Source organism: Amia ocellicauda, chromosome 2 (genome assembly GCF_036373705.1).
Source record: "Amia ocellicauda isolate fAmiCal2 chromosome 2, fAmiCal2.hap1, whole genome shotgun sequence".
NCBI classification, from domain to species: domain Eukaryota; kingdom Metazoa; phylum Chordata; class Actinopteri; order Amiiformes; family Amiidae; genus Amia; species Amia ocellicauda.
The window spans coordinates 52481241-52493567 of record NC_089851.1 but is presented as its reverse complement, the minus strand read 5'-3'; the positions used below and the strand labels follow the sequence as shown (position 1 = coordinate 52493567).

The window sequence follows — 12327 nt, the reverse complement described above, 5'->3', positions numbered from 1 at the left end:
AAGCATCTGATTGACCGTGGTCCGTGATCTGCTGTTATGCTACTATGCTACTGACCATTGGGGGAGCGATAGCAAGCAAGAGAGTTAGATATCGAGAGTCATAGATAGATAGATAGATGGATGGATGGACGGCAAGGCAAGCATCTGATTGACAGTGGTCCATGATATGATGTTATGCTGCTATGCAACTGACCATTGGGGGAGCGATAGCAAGCAAGAGAGTTAGATATCGAGAGTCATAGATAGATAGATAGATGGATGGATGGATGGACGGCAAGGCAAGCATCTGATTGACAGTGGTCCGTGATCTGCTGTTATGCTACTATGCTACTGACCATTGGGGGAGCGATAGCAAGCAAGAGAGTTAGATATCGAGAGTCATAGATAGATAGATAGATGGATGGATGGATGGACGGCAAGGCAAGCATCTGATTGACAGTGGTCCGTGATCTGCTGTTATGCTACTATGCTACTGACCATTGGGGGAGCGATAGCAAGCAAGAGAGGTAGATATCGAGAGTCATAGATAGATAGCTAGCTAGATAAATAGATGGGTGGACGGCAAGGCAAGCATCTGATTGACAGTGGTCCGTGATCTGCTGTTATGCTACTATGCTACTGACCATTGGGGGAGCGATAGCAAGCAAGAGAGTTAGATATCGAGAGTCATAGATAGATAGATAGATAGTTGGATGGATGGACGGCAAGGCAAGCATCTGATTCACAGTGGTCCGTGATCTGCTGTTATGCTACTATGCTACTGACCATTGGGGGAGCGATAGCAAGCAAGAGAGTTAGATATCGAGAGTCATAGATAGATAGCTAGCTAGATAAATAGATGGATGGACGGCAAGGCAAGCATCTGATTGACAGTGGTCCGTGATCTGCTGTTATGCTACTATGCTACTGACCATTGGGGGAGCGATAGCAAGCAAGAGAGTTAGATATCGAGAGTCATAGATAGATAGATAGATAGATGGATGGATGGACGGCAAGGCAAGCATCTGATTGACAGTGGTCTGTGATCTGCTGTTATGCTACTATGCTACTGACCATTGGGGGAGCGATAGCAAGCAAGAGAGTTAGATATCGAGAGTCATAGCTAGATAGATAGATAGATGGATGGATGGACGGCAATGTAAGCATCTGATTGACCGTGGTCCGTGATCTGCTGTTATGCTACTATGCTACTGACCATTGGGGGAGCGATAGCATGCAAGAGAGTTAGATATCGAGAGTCATAGATAGATAGATAGATGGATGGATGGACGGCAAGGCAAGCATCTGATTGACAGTGGTCCATGATATGATGTTATGCTACTATGCTACTGACCATTGGGGGAGCGATAGCAAGCAAGAGAGTTAGATATCGAGAGTCATAGATAGATAGATAGATGGATGGATGGATGGACGGTAAGGCAGGCATCTGATTGACAGTGGTCCGTGATCTGCTGTTATGCTACTATGCTACTGACCATTGGGGGAGCGATAGCAAGCAAGAGAGTTAGATATCGAGAGTCATAGATAGATAGCTAGCTAGATAAATAGATGGGTGGACGGCAAGGCAAGCATCTGATTGACAGTGGTCCGTGATCTGCTGTTATGCTACTATGCTACTGACCATTGGGGGAGCGATAGCAAGCAAGAGAGTTAGATATCGAGAGTCATAGATAGATAGATAGATAGTTGGATGGATGGACGGCAAGGCAAGCATCTGATTCACAGTGGTCCGTGATCTGCTGTTATGCTACTATGCTACTGACCATTGGGGGAGCGATAGCAAGCAAGAGAGTTAGATATCGAGAGTCATAGCTAGATAGATAGATAGATGGATGGATGGATGGACGGCAAGACAAGCATCTGATTGACAGTGGTCCGTGATCTGCTGTTATGCTACTATGCTACTGACCATTGGGGGAGCGATAGCAAGCAAGAGAGTTAGATATCGAGAGTCATAGATAGATAGATAGATAGATAGATAGATGGATGGATGGACGGCAAGACAAGCATCTGATTGACAGTGGTCCGTGATCTGCTGTTATGCTACTATGCTACTGACCATTGGGGGAGCGATAGCAAGCAAGAGAGTTAGATATCGAGAGTCATAGCTAGATAGATAGATGGATGGATGGACGGCAAGGTAAGCATCTGATTGACCGTGGTCCGTGATCTGCTGTTATGCTACTATGCTACTGACCATTGGGGGAGCGATAGCAAGCAAGAGAGTTAGATATCGAGAGTCATAGATAGATAGATAGATGGATGGATGGACGGCAAGGCAAGCATCTGATTGACCGTGGTCCATGATCTGCTGTTATGCTACTATGCTACTGACCATTGGGGGAGCGATAGCAAGCAAGAGAGTTAGATTTCGAGACTCATAGATACATAGATAGATGGATGAATGGATGGATGGACGGCAAGGCAAGCATCTGATTGACAGTGGTCCGGGTTCTGCTGTTATTCTACTATGCTACTGACCATTGGGGGAGTGATAGCAAGCAAGAGAGTTAGATAGCAAGAGTCATAGATAGATAGATAGATAGATAGATAGATAGATGGATGGATGGACGGCAAGACAAGCATCTGATTGACAGTGGTCCGTGATCTGCTGTTATGCTACTATGCTACTGACCATTGGGGGAGCGATAGCAAGCAAGAGAGTTAGATATCGAGAGTCATAGCTAGATAGATACATAGATGGATGGATGGACGGCAAGGCAAGCATCTGATTGACAGTGGTCCGTGATATGCTGTTATGCTCCTATGCTACTGACCATTGGGGGAGCGATAGCAAGCAAGAGAGTTAGATATCGAGAGTCATAGCTAGATAGATAGATAGATGGATGGATGGACGGCAAGGTAAGCATCTGATTGACCGTGGTCCGTGATCTGCTGTTATGCTACTATGCTACTGACCATTGGGGGAGCGATAGCAAGCAAGAGAGTTAGATATCGAGAGTCATAGATAGATAGATAGATGGATGGATGGACGGCAAGGCAAGCATCTGATTGAGAGTGGTCCATGATATGATGTTATGCAACTATGCTACTGACCATTGGGGGAGCGATAGCAAGCAAGAGAGTTAGATATCGAGAGTCATAGATAGATAGATAGATGGATGGATGGCAAGGCAAGCATCTTATTGACAGTGGTCCGTGATCTGCTGTTATGCTACTATGCTACTGACCATTGGGGGAGCGATAGCCAGCAAGAGAGTTAAATATCGAGAGTCATAGATAGATAGATAGATAGATAGATAGATAGATAGATAGATAGATAGATAGATAGATAGATGGATGGATGGACGGCAAGGCAAGCATCTGATTGACAGTGGTCCGTGATCTACTATTATGCTACAATGCTACTGACCATTGGGGGAGCGATAGCAAGCAAGAGAGTTAGATATCGAGAGTCATAGCTAGATAGATAGATAGATGGATGGATGGACGGCAAGGCAAGCATCTGATTGACAGTGGTCCGTGATATGCTGTTATGCTCCTATGCTACTGACCATTGGGGGAGCGATAGCAAGCAAGAGAGTTAGATATCGAGAGTCATAGCTAGATAGATAGATAGATGGATGGATGGACGGCAAGGTAAGCATCTGATTGACCGTGGTCCGTGATCTGCTGTTATGCTACTATGCTACTGACCATTGGGGGAGCGATAGCAAGCAAGAGAGTTAGATATCGAGAGTCATAGATAGATAGATAGATAGATGGATGGATGGACGGCAAGGCAAGCATCTGATTGACAGTGGTCTGTGATCTGCTGTTATGCTACTATGCTACTGACCATTGGGGGAGCGATAGCAAGCAAGAGAGTTAGATATCGAGAGTCATAGCTAGATAGATAGATAGATGGATGGATGGACGGCAATGTAAGCATCTGATTGACCGTGGTCCGTGATCTGCTGTTATGCTACTATGCTACTGACCATTGGGGGAGCGATAGCATGCAAGAGAGTTAGATATCGAGAGTCATAGATAGATAGATAGATGGATGGATGGACGGCAAGACAAGCATCTGATTGACAGTGGTCCGTGATCTGCTGTTATGCTACTATGCTACTGACCATTGGGGGAGCGATAGCAAGCAAGAGAGTTAGATATCGAGAGTCATAGCTAGATAGATACATAGATGGATGGATGGACGGCAAGGCAAGCATCTGATTGACAGTGGTCCGTGATATGCTGTTATGCTCCTATGCTACTGACCATTGGGGGAGCGATAGCAAGCAAGAGAGTTAGATTTCGAGAGTCATAGATACATAGATAGATGGATGAATGGATGGATGGACGGCAAGGCAAGCATCTGATTGACAGTGGTCCGTGATCTGCTGTTATTCTACTATGCTACTGACCATTGGGGGAGTGATAGCAAGCAAGAGAGTTAGATAGCAAGAGTCATAGATAGATAGATAGATAGATAGATAGATAGATAGATAGATAGATAGATGGATGGATGGACGGCAAGACAAGCATCTGATTGACAGTGGTCCGTGATCTGCTGTTATGCTACTATGCTACTGACCATTGGGGGAGCGATAGCAAGCAAGAGAGTTAGATATCGAGAGTCATAGCTAGATAGATAGATAGATGGATGGATGGACGGCAAGGCAAGCATCTGATTGACAGTGGTCCGTGATATGCTGTTATGCTCCTATGCTACTGACCATTGGGGGAGCGATAGCAAGCAAGAGAGTTAGATATCGAAAGTCATAGCTAGATAGATAGATAGATGGATGGATGGACGGCAAGGTAAGCATCTGATTGACCGTGGTCCGTGATCTGCTGTTATGCTACTATGCTACTGACCATTGGGGGAGCGATAGCAAGCAAGAGAGTTAGATATCGAGAGTCATAGATAGATAGATAGATAGATGGATGGATGGACGGCAAGGCAAGCATCTGATTGACAGTGGTCCATGATATGATGTTATGCAACTATGCTACTGACCATTGGGGGAGCGATAGCAAGCAAGAGAGTTAGATATCGAGAGTCATAGATAGATAGATAGATGGATGGATGGACGGCAAGGCAAGCATCTGATTGACAGTGGTCCGTGATCTACTATTATTCTACAATGCTACTGACCATTAGGGGAGCGATAGCAAGCAAGAGAGTTAGATATCGAGAGTCATAGATAGATAGATAGATGGATGGATGGCAAGGCAAGCATCTTATTGACAGTGGTCCGTGATCTGCTGTTATGCTACTATGCTACTGACCATTGGGGGAGCGATAGCCAGCAAGAGAGTTAAATATCGAGAGTCATAGATAGATAGATAGATAGATAGATAGATAGATAGATAGATAGATAGATAGATAGATAGATAGATGGATGGATGGACGGCAAGGCAAGCATCTGATTGACAGTGGTCCGTGATCTACTATTATGCTACAATGCTACTGACCATTGGGGGAGCGATAGCAAGCAAGAGAGTTAGATATCGAGAGTCATAGCTAGATAGATAGATAGATGGATGGATGGACGGCAAGGCAAGCATCTGATTGACAGTGGTCCGTGATATGCTGTTATGCTCCTATGCTACTGACCATTGGGGGAGCGATAGCAAGCAAGAGAGTTAGATATCGAGAGTCATAGCTAGATAGATAGATAGATGGATGGATGGACGGCAAGGTAAGCATCTGATTGACCGTGGTCCGTGATCTGCTGTTATGCTACTATGCTACTGACCATTGGGGGAGCGATAGCAAGCAAGAGAGTTAGATATCGAGAGTCATAGATAGATAGATAGATAGATGGATGGATGGACGGCAAGGCAAGCATCTGATTGACAGTGGTCTGTGATCTGCTGTTATGCTACTATGCTACTGACCATTGGGGGAGCGATAGCATGCAAGAGAGTTAGATATCGAGAGTCATAGATAGATAGATAGATGGATGGATGGACGGCAAGACAAGCATCTGATTGACAGTGGTCCGTGATCTGCTGTTATGCTACTATGCTACTGACCATTGGGGGAGCGATAGCAAGCAAGAGAGTTAGATATCGAGAGTCATAGCTAGATAGATACATAGATGGATGGATGGACGGCAAGGCAAGCATCTGATTGACAGTGGTCCGTGATATGCTGTTATGCTCCTATGCTACTGACCATTGGGGGAGCGATAGCAAGCAAGAGAGTTAGATTTCGAGAGTCATAGATACATAGATAGATGGATGAATGGATGGATGGACGGCAAGGCAAGCATCTGATTGACAGTGGTCCGTGATCTGCTGTTATTCTACTATGCTACTGACCATTGGGGGAGTGATAGCAAGCAAGAGAGTTAGATAGCAAGAGTCATAGATAGATAGATAGATAGATAGATAGATAGATAGATAGATGGATGGATGGACGGCAAGACAAGCATCTGATTGACAGTGGTCCGTGATCTGCTGTTATGCTACTATGCTACTGACCATTGGGGGAGCGATAGCAAGCAAGAGAGTTAGATATCGAGAGTCATAGCTAGATAGATAGATAGATGGATGGATGGACGGCAAGGCAAGCATCTGATTGACAGTGGTCCGTGATATGCTGTTATGCTCCTATGCTACTGACCATTGGGGGAGCGATAGCAAGCAAGAGAGTTAGATATCGAGAGTCATAGCTAGATAGATAGATAGATGGATGGATGGACGGCAAGGTAAGCATCTGATTGACCGTGGTCCGTGATCTGCTGTTATGCTACTATGCTACTGACCATTGGGGGAGCGATAGCAAGCAAGAGAGTTAGATATCGAGAGTCATAGATAGATAGATAGATAGATGGATGGATGGACGGCAAGGCAAGCATCTGATTGACAGTGGTCCATGATATGATGTTATGCAACTATGCTACTGACCATTGGGGGAGCGATAGCAAGCAAGAGAGTTAGATATCGAGAGTCATAGATAGATAGATAGATGGATGGATGGACGGCAAGGCAAGCATCTGATTGACAGTGGTCCGTGATCTACTATTATTCTACAATGCTACTGACCATTAGGGGAGCGATAGCAAGCAAGAGAGTTAGATATCGAGAGTCATAGATAGATAGATAGATAGATGGATGGATGGATGGACGGCAAGGCAAGCATCTGATTGACAGTGGTCCGTGATCTGCTGTTATGCTACAATGCTACTGACCATTGGGGGAGCGATAGCAAGCAAGAGAGTTAGATATCGAGAGTCATAGCTAGATAGATAGATAGATGGATGGATGGACGGCAAGGTAAGCATCTGATTGACCGTGGTCCGTGATCTGCTGTTATGCTACTATGCTACTGACCATTGGGGGAGCGATAGCAAGCAAGAGATTTAGATATCAAGAGTCATAGATAGATAGATAGATAGATGGATGGATGGATGGCAAGGCAAGCATCTGATTGACATTGGTCCGTGATCTGCTGTTATGCTACAATGCTACTGACCATTGGGGGAGCGATAGCAAGCAAGAGAGTTAGATATCAAGAGTCATAGATAGATAGATAGATAGATAGATAGATAGATAGATAGATAGATAGATAGATAGATAGATAGATAGATGGATGGATGGACGGCAAAACAAGCATCTGATTGACAGTGGTCCGTGATCTGCTGTTATGCTACTATGCTACTGACCATTGGGGGAGCGATAGCAAGCAAGAGAGTTAGATATCGAGAGTCATAGCTAGATAGATAGATAGATGGATGGATGGACGGCAAGGCAAGCATCTGATTGACAGTGGTCCGTGATATGCTGTTATGCTCCTATGCTACTGACCATTGGGGGAGCGATAGCAAGCAAGAGAGTTAGATATCGAGAGTCATAGCTAGATAGATAGATAGATGGATGGATGGACGGCAAGGTAAGCATCTGATTGACCGTGGTCCGTGATCTGCTGCAATGCTACTATGCTACTGACCATTGGGGGAGCGATAGCAAGCAAGAGAGTTAGATATCAAGAGTCATAGATAGATAGATAGATGGATGGATGGACGGCAAGGCAAGCATCTGATTGACAGTGGTCCATGATATGATGTTATGCAACTATGCTACTGACCATTGGGGGAGCGATAGCAATCAAGAGAGTTAGATATCGAGAGTCATAGATAGATAGATAGATGGATGGATGGACGGCAAGGCAAGCATCTGATTGACAGTGGTCTGTGTTCTGCTGTTATGCTACTATGCTACTGACCAATGGGGGAGCGATAGCAAGCAAGAGAGTTAGATATCGAGAGTCATAACTAGATAGATAGATAGATGGATGGATGGACGGCAAGGCAAGCATCTGATTGACAGTGGTCCATGATATGATGTTATGCTACTATGCTACTGACCATTGGGGGAGCGATAGCAAGCAAGAGAGTTAGATATCGAGAGTCATAGATAGATAGATAGATGGATGGATGGCAAGGCTAGCATCTGATTGACAGTGGTCCGTGATCTGCTGTTATGCTACTATGCTACTGACCATTGGGGGAGCGATAGCCAGCAAGAGAGTTAGATATCGAGAGTCATAGATAGATAGATAGATAGATAGATAGATGGATGGATGGACGGCAAGGCAAGCATCTGATTGACAGTGGTCCGTGATCTACTATTATGCTACAATGCTACTGACCATTGGGGGAGCGATAGCAAGCAAGAGAGTTAGATATCGAGAGTCATAGATAGATAGATAGATGGATGGATGGCAAGGCTAGCATCTGATTGACAGTGGTCCGTGATCTGCTGTTATGCTACTATGCTACTGACCATTGGGGGAGCGATAGCCAGCAAGAGAGTTAGATATCGAGAGTCATAGATAGATAGATAGATAGATAGATAGATGGATGGATGGACGGCAAGGCAAGCATCTGATTGACAGTGGTCCGTGATCTACTATTATGCTACAATGCTACTGACCATTGGGGGAGCGATAGCAAGCAAGAGAGTTAGATATCGAGAGTCATAGATAGATAGATAGATAGATGGATGGATGGATGGACGGCAAGGCAAGCACCTGATTGACAGTGGTCCGTGATCTGCTCTTATGCTACTATGCTACTGACCATTGGGGGAGCGATAGCAAGCAAGAGAGTTAGATATCGAGAGTCATAGACAGATAGATAGATAGATGGATGGATGGATGGACGGCAAGGCAAGCATCTGATTGACAGTGGTCCGTGATCTGATGTTATGCTACTATGCTACTGACCATTGGGGGAGCGATAGCAAGCAAGAGAGTTAGATATCGAGAGTCATAGATAGATAGCTAGCTAGATAAATAGATGGATGGACGGCAAGGCAAGCATCTGATTGACAGTGGTCCGTGATCTGCTGTTATGCTACTATGCTACTGACCATTGGGGGAGCGATAGCAAGCAAGAGAGTTAGATATCAAGAGTCATAGATGGATAGATAGATGGATGGATGGACGGCAAGGCAAGCACCTGATTGACAGTGGTCCGTGATCTGCTCTTATGCTACTATGCTACTGACCATTGGGGGAGCGATAGCAAGCAAGAGAGTTAGATATCGAGAGTCATAGATAGATATATAGATAGATGGATGGATGGACGGCAAGGCAAGCACCTGATTGACAGTGGTCCGTGATCTGCTGTTATGCTACTATGCTACTGACCATTGGGGGAGCGATAGCAAGCAAGAGAGTTAGATATCGAGAGTCATAGATAGATATATAGATAGATGGATGGATGGACGGCAAGGCAAGCATCTGATTGACAGTGGTCCGTGCTCTGCTGTTATGCTACTATGCTACTGACCATTGGGGGAGCGATAGCAAGCAAGAGAGTTAGATATCAAGAGTCATAGATAGATAGATAGATGGATGGATGGACGGCAAGGCAAGCATCTGATTGACAGTGGTCCGTGATCTGCTGTTATGCTACTATCGGCAGCAGCAGCTGCAGTCTTGGTGCCGTCAACCTTACGTTTACACCTCTGTGTGCTTCCTTTGTTGCAGCCTGCATCCAGATTTTGTTTTGTTTTGTTTTGTTTTGTTTTGTTTTGTTTTGTTCCTTACGCCTGAGTGTAGAGTCATAGCTAGCTAACTAGCAAGCGAGAGTTAGATATCGAGAGTCATAGATAGATAGATAGATAGATAGATAGATAGATAGATAGATAGATAGATAGATAGATAGATAGATAGATAGATAGATAGATGGATGGATGGACGGCAAGGCAAGCATCTGATTGACAGTGGTCCGTGATCTGCTGTTCTGCTACTATTGGCAGCATCTTGGCTTAGTTGGTTAACGTGCCTGTTTAGCAAACAGGAGATCCTGGGTTTGAATCCCAGCAGTGCCTTAGGTGGGCTTTATGTGCACCTTGTGAAGCTTGTGCTTTCTATTTGTTGTGTTATGAGTGTGTATTGTGGTGACCACTATCCCCTGCTGGTGCTGTTGTGCATACATGGTTCCAGGTGAGGATGTGGTGGACTACAGATGACCTAATTTATGGAACGGATATAAAAGGAGAAAGGGAAGAGGAACAGGAGAAATGAGACGGCATGGTGGGGGAATACTTCAACCGTGGATTCATTGCACAAAAGACTGTTAAATTAATCTTTCGCCCACTTTGGAAGTCTTGACCATAATGGACATGTTATAATCAACACTTCCATGATTTCCACGGCACCTCAGCGTCGGGTGTGGATTTGTTGCAGCCTGGATCCACACTTTGTTTTGTTTTGTTTTGTTTTGCTCCTTACCCCTGAGTGTAGGCACTGGGGAACAGGGGAGTACTGGCGCTGTGGCTTAGTTGGTCAAAGCACCTATCTTGTAAACAGGAAACTCTGGGTTTGAATACCAGCAGTGCCTTGGTTTATGTTGATCTAGGCAATGTAAAGGAAGCTTCTAAAACCTCCTTAGACTTTAGCAAGATGGCCGTCCGCAGCAAGCAGCATAAGGTTACTGTGGCTGAAGGAAAGCCGCTGTCTGGCAAGCTGACCGCCCGAAGTAGAAATAATAACAGGGGGTGGGGGGAAAAGGGGGCCCTCCCTGGGTGGATTCTAAAGGTCAACAGCTAATCGATTACACCACAGAGACAGACAAAGGTGTACCTGCTGACACGTTTGAAGAAGGGCAAAAGGAACACTGGATATGTCAGAAGTGGGACTTGAACTCCAGAGGAGACTGCAACATGAACGCAGCCTCTTAGACTGCTCGGACATCCTGACCACTCGGCAGGGTACTAGGAATGCGAGTAGTGGTCCAGGATTGCCTTCCGCAGCCTGAGCTGACCGAAGGACACTCACAAGGTGGAATAACGTAGGCAGGTGAGGCAGGGATGCTGCCCTCACCTTGCTCTGACAAATTTAGAACCGTAAAAGGACGTGGCGGAAGATGTGGGGGCAGCAGGGGCACCAGGGGCAGCTCCTCATTAGTATAGTGGTGAGTATGTCTACCTGTCTTGCGGGAGACCGGGGATTGATTCCGGGGAGTGGTGGGGGAAGCCTACACAAAGGACTTGAGAACAAGAAAGAGAAAGGTGTGCAAACTGATGTCACACTGTGCAACGTTAATTAGCAACAGGAAGTACTTGATGGCAATGATAACGTGGAGCACTCTCCACTGCAGATCCCAAGCTCTCTTTTCAGCAGTGGCTGATACACACTGTGCCATACTGGCTCCCCCTTCCCCTCCTCCCCCCCAGCCTGTCCCTCCAGGGCATGTCAGTTAGCGGCAAGAGCTGCGTTTGGTGCCGGGCCTTCACACAGGCCCCATCCAGGGACAACTCCTGCGGACCCCTCCTCAACAGGGTCCCTGAGAGGCCTCCATCATACCTCAGGGAAGGGGGAAACCAGCAAATTGGGGAACTTGAACAGGGGCTCTGGGGTCTGGAGCTGGAGGAAACACTCCCTCAGCAGCAGTTTCCCTTCAGAAAGCAGGGTGGCACCGGCCTCGGCCGAGCAGAATACCTGTCCAACGCAGGGAGCGCACACCCATTTTCCCTTCTAGGCTGTCCACAATCCTCCAGCCAGCAGAATATGCAGCTGGAACACCCCGGTCCAGATGATGGGCATCTGGAGCAGCCAGTGCAGGATGAGGGAGCTGTACACATGTCAGGCTGTGAGCAGCTGCCAGGCCCTCAACACACTGCGGTAGAACCCAGGAAGGTTGCCTGCTGCCAGCCTGCTAATGTCCATCAGGGACATTGCACTGTCCACCTGCAGCGTCCCCACATGACGGAGCAAGGTCCACGTAAGCGGCCTCCAGGACAGGAGGCTCGGCCCGTAGACCAGCTTCTGCAGGAACTGCAGATGGAAAGCAGCCATCCTGCACTCCACGTCCACCAGCCCTTGCCCCCCCTCCTCACGGGGCAGGTATAGTAGCCCCTTTC

General features: G+C 46.3%; 1 protein-coding gene across 1 annotated transcript in view; it reads right to left on the bottom strand.

The window, feature by feature from the left end:
• LOC136713191 (histone-lysine N-trimethyltransferase SMYD5-like) overlaps nucleotides 1-11933 on the bottom strand; it is a 139584-nt gene extending 127651 nt beyond the window's left edge. The window contains exons 1-2 of the mRNA XM_066690229.1: nucleotides 11906-11933; nucleotides 11393-11441 (exon numbers count right to left, since the gene is read on the bottom strand). Coding sequence (XP_066546326.1) covers nucleotides 11393-11441; nucleotides 11906-11933 — 77 coding nt within the window. The remainder of the gene's footprint in view (nucleotides 1-11392; nucleotides 11442-11905) is intronic.
• Between the last annotated feature and the right edge of the window lie 394 nt (nucleotides 11934-12327).